General features: G+C 45.6%; 8 protein-coding genes across 8 annotated transcripts; 7 read left to right on the forward strand and 1 right to left on the reverse strand.

The window, feature by feature from the left end:
• The first annotated feature begins 146 nt into the window (after window positions 1–146).
• LY89DRAFT_686501 (uncharacterized protein) lies at window positions 147–1,297 on the forward strand. Its single transcript, XM_018215299.1, has one exon. It carries the CDS (start codon window positions 393–395, stop codon window positions 813–815), a length of 423 nt encoding a protein of 140 aa, XP_018069245.1. The 5' UTR covers window positions 147–392; the 3' UTR covers window positions 816–1,297.
• A 451-nt stretch (window positions 1,298–1,748) lies between these two features.
• On the forward strand, window positions 1,749–3,833 carry LY89DRAFT_686502 (putative penicillin-binding protein). The gene is made up of 3 exons (XM_018215300.1): window positions 1,749–2,044; window positions 2,101–3,083; window positions 3,220–3,833. Exons 1-3 carry the CDS (start codon window positions 1,895–1,897, stop codon window positions 3,632–3,634), a joined length of 1,548 nt encoding a protein of 515 aa, XP_018069246.1. The 5' UTR covers window positions 1,749–1,894; the 3' UTR covers window positions 3,635–3,833.
• A 1,297-nt stretch (window positions 3,834–5,130) lies between these two features.
• On the forward strand, window positions 5,131–7,527 carry LY89DRAFT_783948 (uncharacterized protein). The gene is made up of 3 exons (XM_018222739.1): window positions 5,131–5,638; window positions 5,698–7,007; window positions 7,058–7,527. The coding sequence occupies exons 1-3, from the start codon at window positions 5,341–5,343 to the stop codon at window positions 7,199–7,201; spliced, it is 1,752 nt and encodes a 583-aa protein (XP_018069247.1). The 5' UTR covers window positions 5,131–5,340; the 3' UTR covers window positions 7,202–7,527.
• A 2,153-nt stretch (window positions 7,528–9,680) lies between these two features.
• LY89DRAFT_588862 (acyl-CoA N-acyltransferase) lies at window positions 9,681–10,842 on the forward strand (the record flags this gene model as incomplete). The annotated part of the gene is made up of 2 exons (XM_018209503.1): window positions 9,681–10,139; window positions 10,192–10,842. The coding sequence occupies 2 exons, from the start codon at window positions 9,681–9,683 to the stop codon at window positions 10,840–10,842; spliced, it is 1,110 nt and encodes a 369-aa protein (XP_018069248.1).
• Window positions 10,843–11,582: 740 nt separating this feature from the next.
• On the forward strand, window positions 11,583–11,774 carry LY89DRAFT_589231 (uncharacterized protein; the record flags this gene model as incomplete). The annotated part of the gene is made up of 1 exon (XM_018209520.1): window positions 11,583–11,774. A coding segment is annotated over one exon (192 nt), but the record flags the coding sequence as incomplete, so codon positions are not given.
• Window positions 11,775–12,326: 552 nt separating this feature from the next.
• Window positions 12,327–13,689, forward strand: LY89DRAFT_735956 (uncharacterized protein; the record flags this gene model as incomplete). The annotated part of the gene is made up of 2 exons (XM_018220066.1): window positions 12,327–13,266; window positions 13,322–13,689. 2 exons carry the CDS (start codon window positions 12,327–12,329, stop codon window positions 13,687–13,689), a joined length of 1,308 nt encoding a protein of 435 aa, XP_018069250.1.
• Window positions 13,690–18,282: 4,593 nt separating this feature from the next.
• LY89DRAFT_735957 (uncharacterized protein) lies at window positions 18,283–21,576 on the forward strand (the record flags this gene model as incomplete). The annotated part of the gene is made up of 6 exons (XM_018220067.1): window positions 18,283–18,413; window positions 18,467–18,921; window positions 18,976–19,326; window positions 19,373–19,701; window positions 19,760–20,237; window positions 20,285–21,576. 6 exons carry the CDS (start codon window positions 18,283–18,285, stop codon window positions 21,574–21,576), a joined length of 3,036 nt encoding a protein of 1,011 aa, XP_018069251.1.
• Window positions 21,577–23,445: 1,869 nt separating this feature from the next.
• Window positions 23,446–24,894, reverse strand: LY89DRAFT_708507 (uncharacterized protein; the record flags this gene model as incomplete). Its single annotated transcript, XM_018217685.1, has 3 exons — window positions 23,446–23,656; window positions 23,687–24,177; window positions 24,244–24,894. 3 exons carry the CDS (start codon window positions 24,892–24,894, stop codon window positions 23,446–23,448), a joined length of 1,353 nt encoding a protein of 450 aa, XP_018069252.1.
• Window positions 24,895–25,908: the final 1,014 nt, after the last annotated feature.

The raw sequence follows: 25,908 nt of genomic DNA on the forward strand, positions 1-25,908 counted from the left end.
TCTGTTCAGTGGAAGTTCTCCTCCTCATGACTTTTGTTACAAAACTGCAGATTAGTTATATAGTCAAGAACGGGACAAGAATGTGGTGATTTCTGAAAAACAATACTATCAAAGTTTGGTCGGGGACGTCTCGAGTCTATGTTGTCGGATCTTTTTCGATTCCTCATATTCATGTCAGAGTGGCCTACCTGAATCCACGCCATTCTATTCAATTTGGTTCCCTAAAGTCCATGAAAACCAAACCGGGACAAGTCATGTGCCTCGCCTGTTAGACCAGGGGTCGGCGTTGGATGCAACAATGGAACCAACAATGGAACCCATGGCAACGCTAACATGTAACCACGACTTAAAGAACGTCCCCCTCGCACATACAGAACCCATCTACAACCATCATGCAGCCTTTTGACGCCGAAAGAACGGTAGAACTCTTCTTCAAGCTCTACGCAGTCCTCGTAAACCTAGCTTACATCCCCTTCGAAACCATTTCATTCCCACCACACGAGCTTCATCCCAATGACCTCGCTCGCTGGGGCTCAAACATGGACCCGGTGGCTTTGGATCTCGTCAAGAAGCTGCCGTATCTGAAGACAGCCCCCTTCTTTCAAGCAGGGTTTACGATTGCGCCTGGGACGATCAGTAAGGACTTCAGTAAGGACTTGAGTAAGGACTTAAGCTATGCGCAGCATCCGCTGGATTGGTACGAAGGAGACCATGAATATGTAGAGAGGTGGAGTTTGTGTTTGACCAACGGGTTTGACGAGTGGGCTTCTGGGTGGCTGATTTTGGATACGAGGAAAGGTTCGTTGGTGATGTGATTATTGTCATCTTTCGATCTTACTCGTTGTCTGTCTTGCTCTGACTCCTTCCTAGGTACCATCACAAAAGTAGACTGGGATAACGAAAATGGCAAACCAGACGGCACTCCTGATAATTACTATAACTACCAGGAAGCGGCACCTATTGAAGATGTGCTCGAACCATGGATCAAGCGCTTTGTCGACTTGGAATGGATCCCTTGGAACGGGCCTGGTTCTTGGAACGGCGAAATTTTGAGGTCTGATTTGACTGAGGAAGACAATCTAACTCATGTAAGATGGTCAAGTTGCTGTTCTATAGTCTTGTCTGTGGCTGAGATGTTGAGACGATGCTGATATCATGATTATTTAGTATCGCGCTATGAAAGAGATGTACCAAAGCCATGGGTGGCCGCAAGCTTCCCAATCGTATGTAATCAACACTAGTAGCGTCGGTACATAGAGCCGTAACTATGCCTTTGACTGAGGTACGAAGTTAAAGGTTCCTCCGAGGGTGTTATTTTTCTCTACCTTACAGGGGTCTGATTATAATTTAATCGCAAGTCACGTTTTTCAAAAAAAAGGCACGTTCTTTTGTGTCTTTGCAATACAATTTAAACTATAATTAAACTCTCACGATAGAGTCAAGTTCTCTCTCTGAAGTCAATCTCTCTTGAAATTTTCAGACTCTGCGGTGGGGTGTAGAAAGAAGGGGTAGTGGGGGGTGAAGGGAGATCAATACTAAGTCTTGCTATAGCTTTGAAGTCTTTCATCTCTTTGTCAAAGGCGTGCATTGGGCGAAGCTCGATCGCCTCTTATATTTATAAGAGGTCTTTCTGTTGCCTATTCCACTCCAGAACCTTGGAAGCCACCCTGGAAGCCGCGGAGTAAGCACGTGATCGTCTAGTGACAACCCCGCAACACCGGAGTAACTAGTGAATACGATCCCTACACATACGTACACTTTACCCTGCTGCCTTCTTAGTGACGAGGCTCTTCAAATTTCGATATATATATATATGAGGTCTGTCGAACCTTAACACTCTCGAACCGAAAGTCGCAGAGTTCAAATTGAAAGCAGCGGAAGCTAAGGTTCGAAAATGGTGATCAAGAGGAGTGAGTCGAATGTTATGGTCTCCGACGGCCCACTGGACAAGAAATTTGAAAATCTTGTCGAGGAGACATTGGAGCTTTGGCACGTTCCCGGCATTTCATTAGCTGTTGTTGATGGAGAAAAGACTTTTGCCAAGGTGATTCCCTTGCCCTTTGTATAAGACTCAATTTATGCTCATTTCTATTCGATTAGGGTTATGGAATTGCAGCTTTGCCAGCAGTTCCTATGTCACCATCTACGCTGTTCTTTGCGGGCAGCACCACCAAAGCATTTACTGCCGCCGTGATGGCAACTCTAGTAGAGGACAACGAAAAGTACCCACAAGTCCAATGGGACACGCCCATACACCAGCTGATCGGGGACGACTTTGGTCTAGAAAACGAGTACGCCACAACACACATCACAATTGAGGATGCACTATCCCATCGAAGTGGCTTACCACGACACGACCAAGCATACGGGGCCACCTCCTCAGGAAAAAGGGCCACCGTGAAAGAAATGATCCACAGCATGCGTCACCTACCACTGACCGCCGAGCCAAGAACCAAATACCAATACTGCAACCTGATGTTCCTCGTCGCAGCGCACATCATCGAAACGCTTACCGGTTCCAAAATTGGTGATCTGATGAAAGACCGTATTTGGACGCCCCTTGACATGACATCTACGTTTTCCGACCTTCAAGACGCTATGAATGGGAAAGACGATCTGGCAAAAGGGTACTTTTATTCCGACTCCGACGCCTCGTATCACGAGGTAGAATGGATGGAACTAGACCAATGCGCGGGTGCAGGAAATATAATCAGCAACGTCCTCGACTACACCAAGTGGGCGAGAGCAACCATCTCCAAAACCACGCCATTCTCCTCCGCTAGCTTGGAGCAGTTACTACGTGCACGCTCAATCATGGGGTCTGAAGAACCGTATACGGGATCAAATATGTATGCTCTGGGCTGGCGAACGGGTGTGTATCACGGACAGCAATTCTTCGAGCATACGGGTGGCATGAACGCTTTTGGAGCGGAGTTGATCTTGTTCCCGGATATCGAGTTCGCGATTGTTGCGTTTGCGAATACCGCTGGGACGTCGAATTTCGTGGAGCAGGTACTGGCTTTTCACCTTGTGGATGAGAAATTGGGTATCCCTATGACAGAAAGGTTTGGTTGGAACAAAAAGTGAGTTTCGATTCTTTTTTGAGTTCTTCCTCATCATTTTCTGTCAAATTTCTGCAACATATTCAAGGTCAATGGGCCTTGAGAGAGTGGCTTGGCTTGACCTAGCTCTCGACTTGCTCTAGTTGACTTTTTCTAGAAACCAAGCAATCATCACCCGCGGCCAACACAACTCCTCCCACGCGAAATCTATCTTGTACCCAGAACTCCCCTCCCCCACCCTTCCACCAACACTCCCCCTTCCCTCATACACAGGCACGTACTACCATCCAGGCTACCAAAATCTAACCATCTATTTCGACGACTCAACGAAGACTCTGCACGCCGACCGCAGCAAGAGCACGTGGCCTGAATACTTCACCTTCGAGCATGTCAGTGGCGAGTTCTTCATCATCGTGACCAAGGCGGTGGGGGATTATCATGCACTGTTTCCGCAGGTGTATCCGGCAGAGTTTCGGATTCGTGCTGATGGAAGGGTAAGGCAGGTGGGGATCAGGTGGGAGGAGACGATGGGGGAGGAGAAGATTTGGTTGGATAGAGTGGAGGATAAGTGAAGGTTGGAGTGGGAAGGGTTAATTTGAGAGAGTTGAACAAATGAAGTATTACATTGACAAAGTCGATGTAAGTGAGCATGCAATATGATTTAGTGTACCTAGCAAACTCTAGTGATGTCGTTAATCACAAGAAGGAAGAAAAGGATGATGTTTGCGTAATGTACATGACTAGAATACAGATACACTAACGAATGTTATTGGGGTGCTACATTTCAGTCAAACTGCTAAGTTCTCCTGGGTAGACCATGCCACTCTTGTATGATTTCCACCAACGGTTCTGGGATAACTTGTCATGAACTCGGGATACGTAAGAGGTCTTGCTCTCGGATCGTAATCAAGGCTTGGTCCAGGAAGAGAGGGGTTCCGCTTGAACGGTGCTTACGGTACGGCTACCAATGGATCCCAGAAGAAAGTCGTACCACGAAAGAGCCTGTAGATCTTGGGATGAATATTTCAAGTCTCGGAGGCAGGGACAATGGTGCTAGTGCAGCAAAGCAAACTGCAAAACATGAAAGAATCGGATATCATAGCGCAGAAGATGCAGCACTAGAGACGGGTGTACGGCTGTGATTTAATACCAAAGCTTGGAAACGCACTTTCGGCAAGCAGAATGACAACTTGTCAGTAGAATGGCGATGCGCGGGAATGACAGCAGAAGCTGTTAGACGCGCAATTGCCATCCGGAAGGACAGAGCAGTTCTTGGAAACAATTCTGAAGATGAAGCTACCTGCACACCAAGAATTGCAAATGCAGACTTCTTCACTCAAGAGACGCTCCTAAGCGACCATTTGAATGTCTCGGCCAGGCTCGAATGATTGATGGAAGCACTCCACCCTCAAGCTCGCAATAGTTACCAGAGCTGCGTGTGAGACCAAAAACATCCGGAATCTGCTTGACGTCTGGATAGAACTCGGTCCATAGCAGAATACGAGATGTGGTTGGATGGGATCGTTTGCTCCGGAGATGTCCGCCCAACTTTGACATTTGATAGTATGATGTCTGAATGCATCTTCTCCAGCAGTTGTTGGTCTGATAAATCTCGCTGGTCGATCGACCTTCTTTGTACTGGTTATCCAAGATACCGCCGCAGTCGTATCGTTGCCAGCTGCAACCTTCTTGACTCAAGCTTGCTCGGCGTTTGTTGAAACATTGATCAGGAAGACTTCTCAGGGTCACTTCTCAGGATGACTTCTCGGGATCACTTCTCAGGATGATTTTTTCAGGATGACATTTCCTTGATTCGACTTGTATTTTCGTGATTGATAAGGATATTGAGTTTACTTCTCCTGTTTTTCAAGATTACAAACTTCATAAAAATTCACATAAAGTGGCTCGACATAGAATTACACTTTCTTTAAGCATGAAATGTTGATGTGTAGAATTTTAAGGCTGCTGATGACCCACTCACCAGGCCGCCGCTCGTGCGTACGCTGCTTTTGCGCTTGCGGTTTCTGTCGCTAGCCGAAGTAGCCTCAAGCTTCAAGTTGTTGTAATCAGAGAAGCACAGCTCAGACTACAACAACCACATCACCACTTTCAACCCCAACGAAACCTGCGAACGTCGAGATTGACGTCTTCAGCACCTCTGCATATCTCCGTTATCTCAGCCATCTCCTTGACACGAGTCACGATCACCTTCGACGCGCTTCTTTCCATTCCCAGAGTACGTCACGGAAGGGCGCCTTCAGGACGCTGACAAGACGATATGCCCAGCAAGACACCCCATACAAATGGTGACAAACCTGTCGAGAATGGTGTCAATGGTACAAAGGACGTCGAGATGAAAGATGATGCGCCAGCTCCGTTGAAGGGTGGGAAAGGCAAGAAGGTCAAAGAAGGAGATGAAGAGATGACTGTTGTTGTTCCACCTTCAAAAGGGTCAAAGCTATCAGCTCCACCCCCTAAAGATACCGATGGTGATGTAGTGATGGATGGACCAGAGGAGATCAACGGAGACGATGCAGGAGCTGTTCAGATCGACCCGGTGGCCAAAGCTGTAGCAGGTCCGTAGACAGCTCATTCCTTAAGTGTTAGCAGAAACTGACCGTAATTTTCATTGCAGATATCAAGAGCAACTTCCCGCTACTAGAGAGAGCGGTTACACTGTTCGATGCAAGATTTTCTCTTCGAGCTCTTCGATCTATCTCCTCCATCCGCAAACGCCTTACACCCGATATCCTAGCGCAAGTCATTGCCGAAACTTACCCATCAACAAGTCCTGCTGCTAAATCATTACTTCTCGCGATCGATAGAGATTATGTCTCATTCACCAAGCCGGCGGCAACCGAGATGGAGATCGATGGAGAATCTAAAGGCAAACTAGCAAAGAAGGAACAGAAGGAGATCATTCCCGAAGTCGACATCTTTCTTGGCATCCTGATTCAAATTTACTTCCTTGACAACAAGATCAACAAAATGGGCGCTTATTTCTCTGCACAGCTCACTGAGGAAATACACTCGTTGAACCGTCGAACTCTGGATTCTCTTTCTGCTCGCGTGTACTTCTACTGGTCATTATTCTGCGAACAAATCGCTCCTCTACCACCATCTCCTTCCTCACCTGTTGTAGCTATCCGACCTGATCTTCTGGCTGCCTTACGAACTGCTGTCTTACGCAAGGATATCGACACGCAATCTACCGTAATCGTTCTTCTGCTCCGCAACTACCTCTCAACATCGCATATTGCACAAGCCGATCTTCTGGTATCACATACAAAATTCCCGGAAAATGCGTCAAACAACCAGGTTGCACGATACTTGTACTACCTTGGTCGCATTCGCGCCATTCAGTTGCGGTACACCGAGGCTCACGAACATCTCACAGCTGCGACAAGAAAGGCACCTTCAAGTCCAAGCGCGGCGGGCTTTACACAAACAGCTACCAAGCTTTTGCTTGTGGTTGAGCTTTTGATGGGAGATATTCCTGAAAGAGCTACTTTCCGCCTTGCTAGCCTGGAGCGTGCCCTTCAACCCTATCTACTTCTTGTACAGGCAGTCAGAGTAGGTATGTTGGGAGAGTTCGAGAATGCAATCAAGCAGCACGGCGAGACCTTCCGACGGGATGGAACTTACACCCTAATCCTGCGTCTGCGACAAAACGTCATCAAGACCGGCATTCGAATGATGTCCTTGTCCTACTCGAGAATCTCTCTCCGGGACATCTGCATACGCTTGAAGCTGGAGAGCGAGGAGTCCGCGGAATACATCGTTGCGAAGGCTATTCGAGATGGTGTCATAGAGGCTTCGTTGGACCGAGAACGAGGCTTCATGAAGAGCAAGGAGGTGGGAGATGTTTATGCGACTAGAGAGCCGGGAGAGGCCTTCCATGACCGTATTCGTGCTTGCCTTTCTCTGCACGATGAGAGCGTCAAGGTATGTTCTGTACGACAGTCAAAAAATTTGCATGTGCTAATTTGTTTCAGGCTATGCGATTCCCCATGAATCAACACCGATTAGAGCTAAAGAACGCACAAGAAGCACGAGAGCGCGAGCGAGAAATGGCCAAGGAGATTCAAGACGGCGACTTGGATGAGGATGACCTCGGAGGCGAGTTCGAGGGCATGTAAGATGGATCGACTTCGACGCGTAGGAGGGGAAACCTGTACACAAGGGAGGGAAGGCATATTCTGGGGGATGGGTTTGGTGGCACTTCATCAACATTGTGTTGCTACTTATCTACCAGAAAGGTTGATCTCTATGGGTGCTGGGTGATAGACATGCATTGGTGAAGGAGGAGGCAGCAGTCTTGAACTCGGGATAGAGATGTGCTATATTAGTTTCTTGCGCGTGCGTGCGTACGTTCTGCGTCTACCGGCGATGCGGTGGATGAGAAGCAGAACTGATGATGCATGAAATTGCATGCGCGTAGTAATTGATAGATGTTTCTTTGATTTTTTGCTTCTGCTGTGCATTGATTGTTTTGATGTTCTCGGCATGTGACAGTAAGTCTACCTGATTTTTTCGTTGCGTGTCTACGAAAATGAAGTGGAGAGTGAAAAAAAAAGGGGTTTACCGCTTCTGAAGTTTTGAAGAACAAGTTATTCACTTGTTTCTGAAAATTTTCGTTGCGTGTCTACAAGGAGTGAAATGTGAAAAGAATCTCTATGTATATTTTTTCTTTTGAAAAGGTATTTATTATCTCTGATCTTTCGTTGCGTATCTACGAAATAAGGGGTAAATGCACTTTGTAGGTTTTGATCTTTTCGCTGCGTATCTACGAGATGAGGGGTAAAGCACTTGATTAATTTTGATATTTCTTGTCGTGTATCTACAAACGAGTGACGGGTGAAAATGTGCTTTATAGTGTCCGAAAATGTCCTCACTGCTTTACATTTCTTTCGTTGCGTGTCTACGTTAAGTGAATTGTGAAAAAAAAGTTTTACAAGATCCAAAAAAAGCCGCTATTATTTGTAGTCTTTTCGTTGCGTATCTACGAGATGAGGGGTAAAGCACTTGACTGTATTTGGTTAGGGAGGGGTTTTTTCTTTCCAATGTATATTTACAGATTAGGTGAATGGTGGAAAAAGGCTTTGTACTTTTTCCATCTTTCACTGCTTTTGATTATTTTCTCGTTGCGTATCTACGATCAGGTGAGGCATAAAAAGTTCTCCATAGCTTCTGAAGAAGTCCTCACTGCCTCTGATGTTCTCGTTGCGTATCTACGGAATGAAGTGAAGAGTGCTTTATTGTTTCTGACCTTCACTAGACTTGGGAGCAGTTCATGACATATATGATACGCCCACACCTTGTGCATGGCAGTCTGATTGTCCTACGTGGCACAAAAGATGTAGGCCAGTTTAAGATGGGATTCTTCTAGGCTATGTGAGCATGACTGTACACAGGGCAAATTTCCATTCCGAAATTCTTTTTCCTTCAAAGAACGGATGGCTAAGCATAGCTCGTGGAATGTGGCTTGTCTTGAGAAGAGAGCAAACTTTGTGAAAGACTTTTTGAACCCAAATCTCTCTAAATGTTTCGTTTCCGTGCTAAACTCATTAGTTTCGCTATTTGTCTTATCTCAAAGTTTGTGAAATTTCGATGGGCGTTCGAGGGCTTGATGTCTTGGTGTGCTTCTAGATGTCTCATTTCCCACGTTGGCTTTGCCGAGAGGTATGCATGTAGATATTGTGTTAGGTACCAAGATCCTTTCTGAAAGAGAAAGAGACGGCGTGGCAAACATCTGTTCGCTGGTGAAGACTTTCCTAGTGTAGATGTCGTCTACAGTGCTGTTGTAGACCTTGATTGCTTCATTACACTAACAGATTTTGTGTTGATATTTGAACAACGTAGCGAGATCACTTACTGTACTTTAGTGATTTGATCCTGCACGGAAAGCACTGTTGCTGATACCTGGTCATCAGGATTTTATCATGTCCTTTGATAGAGTGACATAAAGACAACAAGAGCTTCGCACCCCAGAAATTTTTATCTGTTCACGACCTTTGAGTCTTTGAAGTTCTACGGAAAGCTTACACATCTGAGATTATTCCAGTTTTACAATCTCAGAAGTTCTGTATAAGAGTAGAATTGCAATGCTTGGCCGGACACTTCCTGTGAGATAGCATGGCCACCAGGCCATTGTCCATTGTTCGCATGGAACTTTCCACGTCTAGATATTCTCTCTCATCCATCTCAGACATAGCTTCCCAGGTCTATTCATATATGCTCATGACATAAGTAGGATCCTAAATTCCTTCTGTGACTTTCAATGTTGAACATAAAAAGTTCTGTCACGAGTTGGGACATTCGTTGTCAGAAAGAAGACTGGCACCGCTAAGCTTAGTTAGGTCTAGTATGGCACATCCTAAGTTTAGTGAAATATCGGCGGCTTTGAGCCCGAGGTCCGTCCGTCACACCGCTATTGCTTTTTTTGCCATGGCTTCACAGGCTGGAAGGTTCAAGACGAAGAGGGAGAAGAAACGCAACCCAGAGTACGTCAGACCAGAGAACAAGGAACCACCTCGCATACCAGAACGCGTCTCGCAACGACTGCGAGCAATCGTCGACCAGATTACGGACTCTATCGCGGCAGCAATCCTTGACGATATGGCGTCCGTACAATCTCAGCGCAAGAAGAAGGGTCGCCTTAACAGTACTTACAAGTCGTTGGGCGGCCCCAGCAACCCATCCCCTACCCCAGAAGTTGAGAAGAAGGCCGAGAAAGAAGATCGAACACTGTCTCGCAACATTGACGAGGTAGTCTTCGCTGACCACTCCTTCAAGACATGGTATCCCTCATGGTATCCCAAAGAGATCCTCGGAGAGAAGGCATTGGCATTGGCAGAGGAAGGAAAGGGCACAGGTATTGTGGTGAAGACCCTCTACATCTGCAGAAAGTGCTTCAAGTACTCGATGGATGGAGTTGAGTGGAAGACACACCAAGACCTCTGCGAGAAGAACAATGATCCGCCGGGACAAGAGATCTACGTGAAGAACAGAGGCAAGGGAGAGGAAGCTGGCGAGGGACGATGGACTGTATGGGAAGTTGATGGTGCAGTTGACAAGGTAAAGTTTCTGATCTATTCTCTACGAGTCAATGCTAATGTGACGCGTCCAGCTCTTCTGCCAGAACCTCTCTCTCTTCGCGAAGCTCTTCCTTGACAATAAGTCTGTCTTCTTCGATGTTGAAGCCTTTAAGTACTTCCTATACGTCCACACCAATCTCGAAAGCGGCGACAAGCAAATCATTGGCTTCTTCTCCAAGGAAAAGATGTCCTGGGACAACAACAACCTGGCCTGTATCCTCATCTTCCCTCCATGGCAAAAGAAGGGTCTCGGTTCAAACCTCATCGGTATCTCCTACTCTATTGCTCGACGAGAACGCATCATGGGCGGACCAGAGAAGCCAATCAGTGACTTGGGCAGAAAAAGCTACAAGCGTTACTGGGGTGCTGTGATCGGAAGATGGTTGTTGAACAACTTCGAGGAAGAGAACAAGAATTACAGCAAGAAGAAGGGCATGCCGACCATCAATGTATCTATCATCTCGAAAGAGACGTGGATTCATGCGGACGACGTGCAGTACATGTTGAGGGAGATGAATTTCGTCAAGTTGATTGGGAAGGGTCCAGCCTGCGAAATGGATATAAATGGAGTCGAGGAGTGGCTTGCGAAAAACAAGGTCTCTATTGCTCAAGTGGTTGATGAGGATGGATTCTTGCCTGGATATGCAGAGAAGAAGACCAGTGAAGAGCGAGAGCCGAATTGATAGGGGGATCATTGAGGATAGTGCATCACGGGAGTTATTGTGGGCTGGGATAGCACACTGATTTCAGGATGTGAAGATCTGGGCCGCTTCCATGGCTATATGGAGTTATGCGTTTGTCTAAGATACCCAATGAATTCGCGTTCCTTTTCTCATGAGATAATCACTGAAATCCAACAGCTCACGGCCTGATTCCAGGTCGCCCGTGGTCCAGAAGTATCCCACTCCACGTGATCCTTCTTAATTCTTACTCGCCAGCACACGTTTATTGACTCCTGAGCACCTCATCTATGATCCGACTATGTGCAAAATCGTACTCAAGAGTGGTCTTCCCAGACGTCGTGATGTGACCGTCTTCGGAGCCAATCCGCTGGAGCTCGGCATTCCTCCTGCTCGGTAACATGATATCACGCCACTAACGATTGATATATATAATTTAATCAAGCCACAATGAATATGATCTCAAAAGCATACAGTTTGTCTCAACAGCAAATGCAGATATGATTCGAAGTACGATACGAGCAAGACCTTTAGTGAACGGGGTGTCGAAAGTCGCGAGGAAGAGGTTTAGTACGCAAGATTGGGAGGGCTTGCATGGTTACACGGGAGATACGAAGGTCAGTACTTCCCTTTGGGATATCTTGGATGAATGGATCTGATATTTGTATACGAAGCTTCCTTTCACAAGTTGGCAGCCAGCATCTGAGGCACAAGCTTCAAGTCAACGGAATTCAACCCAGATAACACAGCAACCTAAGCCAGAAGCGAAAAAAGCTAAGACAGGCAAAAGTGCAATGGAAGCAAAGGATGAAGAGTTGAGGTTGAAATTGGAAGGTATCTCGGGTGATGGTGGCGTAGCTGGATTGGAGCTTGAGAATGGTAAAGCTGTCGGTTTGAAGAGAGGAGTTAAAGAGAACATGTTTCGGGTTATATGACGAAGAGAATGATCAATTGGATAGGAGCTGTGAGACGGACACTGGACTTGGGAAGAGGATTTTAGTAGGCTTCAATTGGATCTCGGGAATTGGAAAGCAGGACGGTCACGTGCCTTGGTGTTAGTCCTCGACGCGCTTCTCGAGTCGATGACGTCGTCTAAAGATGGACGCGTCCAAACTCAATCTTAACTTCGAACTTCACTTCCATCCTTCATTCGACTTTCCACTTCAATAATATCAATTGATTTCAAGTGAACGACTTACAGCTTCTTACTATCTTCAGTTACTTACTCCACTTCTTCTCAGTCACCACTTCATCTCGAGGAGTCCTGGAATCAAGAGCAGATTGTAAGTGCTTCCCTTCTCTTCCATGTCAATTGATTTCTCAGCACCCCTATATTCACTTTGAAATCTTTCCTCAATTGTGATACATGTTGATGTATACGAAAGTCCCAAACATCCTAGCATATTCAGTTACCACCCCTCTGTCTTCACACTTCATAAATTAGTACAGTCTTCTTACTGATAACACAAAGTCTCAAACTCTTCATCATGGCACGAACTCGATCCTCTCGAGACTCGGCAAAGTCTACCCCTCAATCTGCAACCAAGGCTGGAAGCAAGCGCTCCGCGGGACCTTCAGCATCTCCACCTCGAAAGCGAGGTCGTCCCTCTAAGAAGGAGCAGAAGACCATTGAGGAGACTATGGACATCGCCGACGACCAAATCGAAGACGACAAGGACGTTGCAGAGCAGATCAATGATGATGCCACAACCGAGAGGAAGTCTGAAAGTAAGGAGATCATGAATGGTCACCATCAAGAACACAACGGAAATGACGATGCTACGAAGAACGAGTCAAAGACCGCGAATGGGCTCAACGATGGAGAGAAGAACGCTTTTGACGAGATTAAAGGTGATGCCAATGAGGTCAAGGAGGCTGCCAAGGAAGAGCAAGACAAGAAGACCGAGGACATCGCTCAACATAATGAGTCTGTCATCACAGATGAGAAGCGTGAAGCTGCGATTCCCTCCTCTATCTTAGAGAAAGGCGTCGTATACTTCTTCTTCCGCGGCCGAGTCGGCGTCGAGGATCCTCAAGGTATTGAAGACGTCGCTCGCAGCTATCTCGTTCTACGTCCTCTACCGCTCGGTGCCAAGATCGGCGAAGGTCCCTTAGAGGATTCTGGAAATGCCAGATTGTTGGCACTGCCAAAGAAGATGTTGCCGAAGAACAAGCAGGATCGGTTCTTGATGTTTGTTGAGAAGACGAATCAATTCATCAAGGATTTGAGAGAGCAGTTCGCTGGCAATGAGTACGCTACGAAGACCAGCGGCACCAGCAATACACCTGCTGCTACGCCGTTCGCTGAGGGTATCTATGCTATCACCAGCACTGGCCGAGAGTCGCATTTGGCGTATCATATTACTGTCCCAGAGAAAATTGGTGAGGTTCAGAAGGAACTTGGTATCAATCTAAAGGGTAGCTATGGTGAGTGTCCGCATAACAAAGCTCGCTTGCTACTTGGTGCTGACCACATACATAGTCGTCTCGGCAAAGAACCCCAACGCTCCAGGTCCTGCCAATGCTACGCTCAGCAACCCAGCCCAGTACCCTGAGAGCATCCAAAAGAAGTTCCGCAATCTTCGCTGGATGCCACTTGAGCCTGAACTCCTCAACTACGAGAATACTCAATTCCTCGTTATCGGTGAAGGCATGGGAGATACGGGACGTGCTACCGAAGAGATGAGTAAGGATAAAAAGGATGACGAGAAGGAGACGCCATCCGAGGAGCTGGAGAAATTGGAGGAGGAAGATCATGACCGCGTTGAGGGGTTGAAGGAGGATGATCCTGTCTTTGCGGACTTGGGATTGAGCTCCAAGGAGTATCATAAGTTGCAGACGACTTGGTAGATTGCCTTGAGTTGCGACGTTAATCCGGGATGGTGGTTGGAGACATAAAATAAGGCTATTTACATATGGGTAATGGGAGTCATCGCTGGCGTTGGACTTCCAAAAATGGTGGTTTGCAATTCATAGGGATGCATATGCTGGGTTCAGATAGGAAATGGCGCTACATAAAACTTGCAATATGAAGAAAAATTGAACTCAAACAAAATAAAGGAGTATGCATATGCCAAGAGTGATTAGGAAGTAGAGCTGTTTTTCGCTTCATCGCCAGCCTGAAATCTACATTCATGGGAGCTCTCAGAGACACTTGGCTCAGAACTTGAAAATTTGTGTTGACCTGAATTTTTAATTGGCTTTAACTCGAGACGCACTTTCTAGTCACTTCCAAACCGAATGTTGTTCCACACCCAGTTGCCCTATTCTAAACTTGCTCACCTAGAAGTGTTGTTTCGTTCACGGCACTTATTGTGACTTTCGACCTGCTTCGCGTGCAGGGCGCTTGTAGGATCGGCAAAAGCTCTCTGCTCTTCTTTCTTCTGTTTGCGCTGTTCATAGCTTCTCTATCTACTGTCGGTGGATTCTTCTAACATGGTACGTATCTGCAAGAGGCTAAGGCTGTGAGAACAAGCTGGGTGAAGACGTTTAAGACGTGCTTTCAAATAAAGCGTCACGACCTGTTTCCGAATCAGCATTGTTTCATGGAATAAAAGCCCAAAAAAAAAGCTCTTATTGAAATACTACCAACAGCACACTCCTCCTCCCGACCGCTTAACGAGCATGTAGATGTACAGCGACTTGGAGGATAGCATTCAAATGGTAACTGTAAGGAGGTGTAGCAAATATAACTCTGCTTAGTTCAATACTTTTTTGGAAAGGACATAAATTAATCCCTCGAATATCCACGTCTTCAAACACCAATGTCTTACTTGTATTTCGAATCAAATCACTATAGCTGGAGTCTAACTTCAAACGCTTCAAGGCTCTTTCATTAATTCAAACCTTCAAAGCTTCTTGATGCCCGTCTTCCCAGAATAGAAAATCCCCCTGCAAATTCAATCCCGAGTACCATGTTTCAATTGCAACTATACAACATCCGGATTTGATTCAACACAGCATTTCCTTTCAAATGTGCTTCACTGCTCGAGTATCTGCCAGCAAATTCAACAGTCCGAGTCAGAGCCATCACTTGCCAAGAAAAGTCTACATAAACGACCCTCACACGCCGCCGTTTCCTAAATCTTTACCTGATCATATTACGAGACATAACTAATCCATTGGTGTCCCGGGATCATTCCTGTCTTGTTCGAGTTTTGCATGTTTACTTGTTGAACTCTACCTAGGTAGTCCAAGTCCGAAAGCTGGAAATTCGGATTTTCGAGATGGTGACAACGGGCCCGTCTTAACTTTTCGATGAGCTGTTGTTGGGATAGTTTTGAGACTGGTGGATCTAGGGCTGGCCACTGTCTTGTGCATTTCAAAGCGCATTTCCTCTGATACTTGATCGACTTTAATAGTTTGCGTGCTGACATTCAGTAGATCTTATGCTGTAACAAGAGTTCTCTATACAGTATATCCTTCTTCAAAGCATGAGACACAAGATTCAGATCTCACTGTTATTGAAAGGAATCCATGTGTGAGAAGTGTAAGTGGTATTTCATTCGTCTGAGATACTTCTTGCCGTCGGTAGGTACACTTCTTTTCACTGAAATTCATGAGAAAGTTGACGATTCTCAGTATATGGACAACCGTTGCAAAGCTTTGGTGTAAGTTGCCGCTGTGCGGTATAATCCTTGATATTATATGTCCGAAATCCACTTTGTGAAACGGTGATAGAAAAGCTTATCGGATATAAACAGCTTCCGGGCTCTGGCAGAATCCTGTTCGTGTATTTGTCCAGGACGTTATCATATGAAGTTAATATCTGGACGTTGAGTTTATATAGCTATCAAAGTCTCATACTTGAAAAAGTGTTAAGTAGTGAAACGCACTCGTTGCCAAAATCGTCTAGCTCAGATCAAGCGCTTAGGCAAATTAAGGCGTTCACATTGTATGAAGCTCTCTGCTCAGTGAAAGCGTTTTCGTTGACTCGAACACTTTTGTGTTGTGAATCTTCCAGACTAATTCAGGCTTTAGTGTTGATATGTGTCTTTTCATGCTATTCACTGCTCTTCTTGGTTTCCTTCACGCGCTAAGACGATTCTTTCAATACCAGAGAGTCGATCATAGAATTCACCCTCTCCATCGAGACAATACTGTCCTCGTTCTTCTAGTATAAAATGGTTCTCCCACAACAAGACATCCTCGTGAAGTCCCTCACCCAGGAACCAATTTGAAGCCCTGCTATGCCTGTGTCACCGGCACCAGCTTCCGATTTAATGTTGACTTACTCAACAATTTTGCACGAAAGTCGACAAACAACACAGATCTTGACAACGACAACCTAGTCTCTTTCGTCTTATCTCTCACGGCCGTCCCAATAACCGTGACACCAAAGATCTGAAAGCATTTTGCCTGTCTCACATTTTCTAAATGACAGAGAAAAAGAGACGTGGTGAGTAATCATGTTCTACCTTAAAGACTACAGGTGACGAAAAAGGGGTGTTTGCGGAATCCGCGCTGTTGCACCCCGTTCATCGGATACCGATTTTCATCGGAAATCTTTCCAATTCCATGGAATCCTTCCATTTCCATGGAACTCTAAGAGATTCATCGGGCTTTTTCCATAGAATTTTTACAAGCTAAAAAGTGCCGAGTCCCCTCACTTTTCCCGATTCGGCATTAGATTCGACATTACCACCCCCTTTTTGAAACTTTTTTTTCTCAACGACCATAAGTCTAGAACATGACCTATTGCATCTAAAATAATGTTTTGGCATTACAAGACCCAAATATATATTTTTTTATAAGTAAACTTTACTTAGCTACGAGTATTTAAAGTAAAAAAATTATACTTAAATTCCATAGAAAAAGCCCGATGAAAATCTAAGGATTCCATGGACTGGGTAAAATTCCATGGAATTAGATTCCGATGAACGGGGTGCAACAGCGCAATCCGCGCGAATACCGCTGACACTCATGATGCTGCATTGTTTGACAATTTAATATCTTCATCTACATGTTAAAACTTAGAGACCCGGGGTAAGGTCACAAATCCTCTATATGATAAGCAATGCAACAAGAAAAGAGAAGTAAGGGGAGTCTCTTGAAGTCATGCTAAACATACCGTGTTTCTCTGCTTTTAATTACATACAAATCTTCTAGTACTAAGAAGTTCTCCAAAATTGAGATGTGCCATATTCACTGCTAAACATCGTCAACCATATTAAATTGACTCTTGAATGTTCCACTTGGATTAATGAATGAACGGCTATGATAGTAGATATACCGTGTCTCCTTGCTTTTGATAATCAGCAGATCCTTAGGTACCGAGAAGTTCTTGAAAATTGAGATAGGCTATATTTATCGCTAAATATCGTTAGCCGCTTGATAAACAAATAGCTATCGACTTTCCGTAGTCACCCTTGCCCCGTTACCAGTGTAAATCATATAGTATGGAAAAGAGGTATCTAAATACATAGTTAGACTACTACAGAAGTAAAATTCGCTTCTTGAAAGGGCTAGACTTTTCGCTTAAATACTCCGGGAAGGGAATCGGGCCTCACGTACCGGTGCAAGCCGAAACTAAGCCAACGTGAATTTTAATCCATCCAGAAACATCCCCGCACGAGTCGTGCAACGACCGATAGAAAATACTCTCCCGATTCCTCTATATCTGCGTTGAAGTCATCCCGAATGGCCAGCATATTTGTAGAATCTAAGAGAGCTCCGTGAAGAGGCAAGAGTGTTACCGGATTAGATTGGGCCATCCTGTCGTTTCTGAGAGAATGCGACTTGATGTTGATTGCTCAAAGGAATAAGGGAGGGAGTGAGTGTTCACCTGCCCGGCAGCAGCGAGCATTATAAGCTCGAAGAGGCAGTCCGGGAAAAGAGGTGGCAATGCGCAGCCTCCTTGGATAGCAACCTTTCTCATCGCGTCCGTCTCTTGTCGTACACATCGTTTCTATCGTTCCCCTCGTTCTCATCGTGTTCGTCGTACTCGCTAAATTCCACTTTTTTTAGGGGGAGCATCATGCCAGTGCGGGCGGGATACTTACTTCTTCAAACCCACCCTTCCGGCTTCCACAGGCTTAAGGCATGAATATGTCCATGAAATGCTCTTGATTAATTATCTTGTACGCGAGATGTCATTATTCTGATGTAGATCTTGTCTTGGACCTGATCAGCCGCTGGATTGGGAGGCACGACTGACATCAGCCCCACGCCCGCCCTTGGCCCCCCATCCTTGGCACAATTTGCAATGTCTATCTCATCTGCTCAAGTTAGACGTCGGCACTCGTGAAGATAGTTTTCCTTCAGTGGATGGAATGGATCCCTCACGTCTGATTGCGCCGGAGAAACCGAAAATTGGCTCGGCCTTACATCTCGACCGGAGTATAAGTATCACACATGATGGCCGGAGTGGTTTTATCTCTTCTGGGGACATCGAAGGAATGCTTCCAGTCATTTGCCAACTTTTATATACTTTCGTCTTTGGCTATGTCAGCTTCTCTTTTATATTCCATCTCTTTCCTACTGTTTTCTCCAGTGCTCAGTGCAAACTTTACTGGGTCAATCCTTCAGGCATTCGCAGCCCCCGGTTCTCAATACCGACCTAAATTCAGGTACTGGTAAGTAGTATCCATTCTCCATGGGTCCCATCTAGTTCTCTGATAAATTGTAGGCTTCCTGATGCTAGTATCCCTTCAGATCTCCTACGCCGAGACATAGCCAGCGTCTCCTCCGTTGGAGCCGGTGGCTTCGAGTTCCTACCATTTTACCTGTATGGTGATGTAGTGGGCGCGGCAACTCCACCCAACGACTGGAGTACTTACGGATTTGGAACCCCAGCATTCCGGGACTTGTTCCAGGTTGCGTTAGAAGCTGCAAAAGACAATGGAATACTTTTCGATTTCGCAGTTGGTGCCAGCCAGGGCCAAGGTGTACCATCCACTCCCGCAACTCTGGGCTTGGCTATGGAACTTAGATATGGACATGATACAATCGTTGGAGGGGAAGCTTTCAATGGAGAAATTCCAAAAGCTGCTGATTTTTGGTATCTTTCTGGATTTATGGGGGACCTCGAACCATTTGGGGAAGACAAACTTGTTGCTGTCCTTGCTGGTGAGATCAGGTCGCGTGAGTTCTCATCTCTTGATGTCTTTCCTCTGTATTTCACTAAGATTGAAACAGGTGACCTCGTCAATATCACGATTGCGGCGGGTGCTTACTCAGAATTCCCCATCCTTGAAACGGTGCTCCAGGAGTCAACTGTCATTGACCTCACATCCGAAGTCGTGAATGGCTTCCTTCGCTGGACTCCTCCTGAAAACGGTTCTTCTTACGCTCTCATCGCATTTTACGAACGATATACTAATCAGAGGTCCTGTATCGGCGGTGTGAATCCGACAGATTTTGTGGGAAATGGATCTTGGACAGTAGACCATTTCAGTGCTGCTGGATCAAGGAGAATAACTGATTTCCTGGATCAACATCTCATCTACGATGAGGTAAAAGATTTGCTTGGGGATGTTGGAGAGTATTGTTGTCTCCCAGTCTTGAACACGAAGTCCTATCTAACCGTCTGCAGCTTGGGAAGACAGTATGGAGCAACAAGCTGCGCTGTTCTGGACTTCCGGATTCTTGCAAAAGTTTGAAGCCGCTCGGGGATATAGTGCCATCCCTTACTTGCCTTTGTTCTTCAACGTCAGCAACCAGTGGGGTCAGGAATTACCCGCGTACAACGAGACATGGGTGTACGGACAGTATGATCAAGATGGAAAGAGTGTTCATCTTGGAGACTACCAGACCACGTTGAATGAGGGCTATCAGGAGTATCTACAACACTTTAATGAGTGGGCATCATCAATCGGTATAAAACACTCATGCCAACCTGGCTATAACCTTCCCCTCAACATGGTAAGTGGAATCTCACAGTGACTCGCAAATGTATCCGTCTGATTTCATGTCTTTCTAGCTCGCTGACGTTCCAATAACCGACGTCCCAGAACTTGAATCGCTTGGCTTCAACGACGACATCGACCTCTACCGCCAATTCGTCGGCCCTGCCCATCTTGAACAACGGAATATAATCTCAAGCGATGTCGGCGCAGTCAAATCGGGATCGTACTTCCAGACTGTACCAGCGCTTCTGAACCTTTTCAAAAATTCTTTCGCCGCTGGGGTAAATATGATGGTCATTCACGGATTTTCATACAAGGGGGAGTATCCAGGAACAACGTGGCCGGGATATACTGCCTTTTACTACATATACACCGAGCAGTGGAACGAGAAACAGCCTGCTTGGAGACATTTGAAAGATTCGCTAGATTATACGGCGCGGTGTCAGATGATCTTGCAGACTGGTATTCCACGCGTAGATTTGGCCCTTTATCTTTTCCAGGATCCGTGGTTGGCGAAGGATGCTTACTTATCTGATAATCTCAACGCTCTTGGTAAGGCTCTTTGCTGAGATTCCTGATGGCATTTGCTGAATTTGAAGGTTATACATACGAGTACTTGACATCCGATAATCTCTTATCACCTGTAGCCTATGTTGAGTCTGGAATTCTGGCCCCAGATGGCCCAGCTTACAAGGCCCTCATCTTCTCCAACCAGACTCAAATCTCGAGCCACGCTGCTGAGAAGCTACATTCTTTTGCCTCCAAAGGCTTACCAATTCTATTTATCGGAAGTCTTCCGACGAATGGAATTGGTACTGACGGAAATTCTTCCTTCATCTTTAAGAGTCTGACATCTCTCCTATCGACATACTTTCAAGTGCAGATACTCAACGACAGTAGCTTGTTACCAGCTTACCTACAAACTTTGATGCTGAATCCTCGAATTTCGAGTCGGAAGGCAGTTCCAGGGGTATACACGCAGTGGAGATTGGTTACCAGTGCAGATCTGAACATGGTGTTCATTTTGAATCGAGGACCAGATCAGCTAGTGACATTCGATTTCGAAGGATTCGGCGGCTCAACGCCGTATGTTTTGGACGCCTGGACCGGGAATATCACTTCTCTGATAACGTATAACGTCACCAATACTTGCATCTCGGCAACGCTAGACTTGAAGGCAAACCAGACAGCCATCATTGCGTTCCACAATTCTTCAGATCAGCCAACTCATGTTATTGCAACCACTGGAGACATTTCTAGATTTTCAGTAAATGAGGGGACCGGAATCATCGCACTGGCATCAGGGCCTGGAATAGTGAGTCTCTCGAATGGACAAACAGTCGCCATCGATGTTCAGCCAATACCATCAATCAACATCGGCAACTGGTCGCTTGTCTTGCTATCGTACCATCCCTCGGTCAATACGTCTTCCACTGCCAATGACGTTAGCACTATAGAAGTCGGAACCTTAGACATCTTGAAGCCTTGGACCGAGATCCCAGGGTTGCAGCACATCAGCGGCGTCGGAATTTACACCTCATCATTCAACTTTTCTTACTCTCCTTCAGAAGTCGCCGCAGTCATCAGCTTTGGATCTGTTTCAAACACGATACGTGCTTGGGTCAATGACCAACTGCTTCCACCGATTGATCTTGCCGATTCAAGAGCAGACATGACACAGTATCTGGTGCACGGGTTGAATACGATTCGTGTGGAAGTCTCGTCTACTTTATTCAATGCTGTGAAAGCAAGAATGAACACTTCTACCACAGCATATGTACCGCTTACGCAAACAAACGCTGCTTTTTATGAAGACATTGACTATGTGCCCTTTGGGCTTTTAGAACCTGTGAAGGTGTCGATGATGACTCGTGTCCAGCTACCAAGTTAAGCGAGTGGCCAGTGAGATGTTGTTCAGAGGCTTGCTATTTCTAAACCGTCGATTATCAACCTCGTTTGCTTGCGGGTGAGGCTTCCTTGAACAAAGTGAAAATGCTTCGGGAGTCTTGTATATTCTTTTACCTACTGTTTTGTCTATAATCTGGGACAACTTTCTCGCTTCAATCCGAGCCCAAGTCTCGAGAGGCCATCTGCGCCAGTTGATTGGACTGGTATTTTGTAAGGACAATATTCTGACTGGGGAATGCCTACGAAATCAAGTAATGGGTGATATATAGAAGTATTTAAGAAGCTGCGACTGAGACCACCCAAGTTGTGGCTGAGGCTTTGCATCTCATGAAAGATTTTTCAACGGAGCCCACCCCACTTTATTTTCTGTTCGAGCAAATGCGCCTTTTGTTCGGGTTATATCTACCTATGTTCTACTCAAACGAATATGCCAGGATATCACAAACGCTCCACATGTCCAAGTGAAAGCAGCGACTTCGAGAGTTCGCTTTCATTTCACCGAGATAGATGAGGATTTTTCTCCGCGGAACATTGCACCCTACAGGTATAGAGGACGGAGCCACTACAACGAACTTCAAAGCTTCTGCGTCGAGACTTGGGTACTCGGTTTGTGGTCCTGCCTTTATTGTATTCTCCACGTTCTTTCTAAACATTATCCCATCTTTCGAACCACATCCTAGTGTTATTACGTGACAAATATAGGGCGAATGACAACGAAATATAATCAGCCAGGGACTATCAGCGTAAAGCTGAATCATCCGACGACCATATGTGGAACCACCGACGACCAGCAATTGGAGAGGTTGTGCCCCGGTGTGTGACAATTGTCGACTCTTAGTTCTTGAAAAGCGAGATGAACCGCAATAAAGACTGGAAAGATAGAAAGCTATCGGGGACAAGCAATGCAGGGGTGTTTTGGAGTAGTTTGGTGTTCCAGATTAGGAAATTTATCCTAAAGTAGTAATTTTACGTTCGAGATGACGACCTAGGTTTCTATTATATTATTAATATAATATAATAATCATGTGAATAGCTTCACTTCACTTCTATTTTATATTATAATAGGGAATGATAGACTTATTAATGCTTTTGCTTCCTGACTTTTTATTTCCAAGTCTGAGAGTTTGAAAATACTATTTTTATAAACAATAAAGACTCGATTTTTTAGTACATTTGCACGCTTAGCCGTTGAATTGAGCTCTCATATTAGTATTTTAGCTCTCAGTTCTCAACCAATACTCAGGATTTATTAAAAGCTTCATTTTTGAGGAGGACACCTTGCCGGAGAGGGTCGGGGAGGAAGTCCAAGCTCCCAGCCCTTGTTTGAGACCCTGTGTCAGCTCGAGCATTTTCTCCTATAAGCCCTGAGTCCCCTCCTCCTGCTTCCTCATCTTTAAGCTTCACTCAAGCTCATATGTAAGTCAAGTGATATTCTCCTTTATTTAATACCTAGGTATAGCTCCCATTCCCAGCTCTCATACTCCCAATTTAAACTCCCACTTAAACTCCCAGCTCATGCTTCCAATTCAAACTCCCAGCTTATGCTCCCAGCTCATGCTCCCAATTCAGACTCTCATTTAAACTCCCAGCTCATGCTCTCCAGCTCACGCTGATTCAGGATCCGGCGGCTTTCCGTGACAAACTGTTGGGGGTGGTTGGGCTAGGACTTGGATCACAAGATCCAAGAGTGAGAGAGAAAGAGGTCGTACCTATTAACTATTCTAGAAGCTTGTGGATTCAATAGTGTCAGGTTGAGTGACTTTGGAGTCTAGTTTGAAGTGCTTTGTTCTTTGTCCTCAATCAAAGAGCATCTCCGCAAAGCGACCCTTGGCGGCTTCTGGGCCCCAGTCCACTATCTCCGCTCTTTCCTGGTCTCCATCTTTTGTTCAACAAAAGGTTCCATCGCGTTTCTCTCATCCTCGCTCAACAGATCAATCCTCGCCTTCCAGTAGTGATTCCTCGGGAGTCCCTGCTCACGTGGGCCAAAGAACCTCTCATCCAGATACTTCCAGAATATAGTCTCGAATGCCCAGCTCTTCCGCGCAACATATGTCAGCCAGAATCTGCCCGTCTCCTAACTCTCTCGCATATACGTAGATAATGGGACACCAGCGATTCCGCCGTTCAACTTTGTGTCTTCTTCGGCTTTCTGCATGGCTGAAATCCAGGTTTCCAGGCGCGGCTCATACAGTGTGATCCAGTTGTCAAGACCGGCGTCCCATTGGTCGGGTGTGTCGAGAAGCAGCCACCACGGAGGGTCCAGTGAGAATTGACTTGGGGCAGCATATGTGAATTCCCAGTCAATGATTGCAGTTATTGCGTCCGACGCAGTAAGGAGAATGTTTGATGGGCGAAGGTCATCGCAGTAAAGACGGAATGAATCGGAATTCGAAGGCATTGAGGACAGCTTCATGCTCTTGGTTTTTGATTGAGCCGACCAGTTGTCCTCTTTGAAACCAAATTTGGAGAGCTTCCCGTCCCTGGCGAGTCTGCGGAAGAGTTGTCGAGCGACGTATTTGTTTCTGCATTCCTGTTCCGTTCTGACGAGATCATTTTGCCGGAAGACGAGCTGAGCAATATGCATCTCTGCAAGTCATACATAATATTCATCAGCGGTTTGATAGGTCTTCAATTGCGGTGGGAGAATTACGCCTGGAATATTTGCAAGCTGAAGCATATCGTTCATGTTCTTCGTAACAGGCCTTGCTGCGATCGAGAAGGTACCCGGGTTGACCTCAACCAGTGATCCGATTCGAGGGAATGTGTGTTGCGAAAGTTCGAGCAAGCATGCTGCTACATGCTGATAGTGGTTTTGAAGGACTTCCTCGGGAATATCGGGGTTCAATGTGAACGGTTTGGAAACATCCTCGTTTGTAGCATTGTAAGCTGTAGACATGCACCGGGAGTGCTCGATATATTCCATAATGATGAATGATCCCAATTTCGGGTCCTCACCATGAAAGAAAGTCCGAGCGACCGGGATCTTGGTGTGCTTCTTGAGGTTCATCATTGTCACAGCCTCAATAGAGGTTTTCTCAACAGGAAATTGGGCGTAACATGGAATAGGTCGTCGAACCAAGACCTCAGAGTCAAACCCCTCAACTTTGAGTCTGTATATGATATTATAGCCTCCGATACTCATGGGGCTAACCCATTTCGCGGTACTTCCAAACTTCGCCGTCCCGAGGTCCTCAACAGCGTGTAGTGTAGATCGTTGGCGAAGCTTCGGCTGCACTATCTCCCATTCTTCGTCATTCTTGTCCCACACGAGGTAATCGAAGTCGTCCGGGCCTTCAATCATGATGTTGACCGAGTGACGTTGAAAATGGCGGTGGACAGGGACAGAATGCTGATTTTTGCGTGAAGAGAGACAAAATATGGAGAGGAGGGAGAAAGAGAACGAGCATGTGGGGAGTTGTTGACAATGGGTGTGAGGTTGACAATAAGTTTTCCTTGTGTTGCAAAAAGGAATGTTTCTTGAAAATATGGCATGACAACTAGTTTTTTAACCAGAATAATCATCTGCATAAAATCTGTCAATTAACAAATGAATAACTTCTTGAGAAGTAAACCTGAAAGCGGTATTAGTTTTGAACTGTGGGAGGGGCATTGAGTGACGGACTTTTTAATGTTCTCGCGTACCGAAATAGGCTAGTCTTTCTCCGACTGACAACGAGGCAAAGACCAACAAAGCACGCGAATACTGCGAATGTGTTCCATGGGAATAGTGGGAAAAAATTAGAGTGGACTAGAGTTTGGAGAATGAAAATTAAGGATAATAGAGTTTCTAAGATTGCGGCTTCTAGATTTTCAAGAAGCTGACTAGCTTGGTATGTTTATTAACATTATGAAACATGTATGTATGTATTCTAAAAATAATTTCAAAATAGCAAAAGATTTGAACAGAGGGGAACTCGAACGCCCGCCACTTTTGTGACTAGGAAATAATGTTAAGTTAAACCTTAACGATAAGCGATTTGCCCCTCAAAAAAAAAAAAAAAGTGTCGCGTGGTAGAACACCAAAACTGAACGCCCCCGGGGCCTGAATTCCGCAGCGCAACGGAGGACTATAAAAGACACGGCGGAGTAACTCAGAGGTAAAGATTTGTTTTAAACTTTATAACTTCTTTAATGTCGAATCAATTCACGGCAAAATCCAAGTTGTGCTTAAAGGATTTTGAGCAGAGAGAGGGCTTTATGTAAAAACCAAGGGAGAAGGCAGGGAGTTTTCTGAAAAGAAACAAAAGACAGGGCCTCATCAAGGATTCAAGTGAATCATAGTATTCTCTATTTCTATATCATCGATACCTGAAAC

The sequence above is a fragment of the Mollisia scopiformis genome, assembly GCF_001500285.1.
Source record: "Mollisia scopiformis unplaced genomic scaffold LY89scaffold_16, whole genome shotgun sequence".
Lineage (NCBI taxonomy): Eukaryota > Fungi > Ascomycota > Leotiomycetes > Helotiales > Mollisiaceae > Mollisia > Mollisia scopiformis.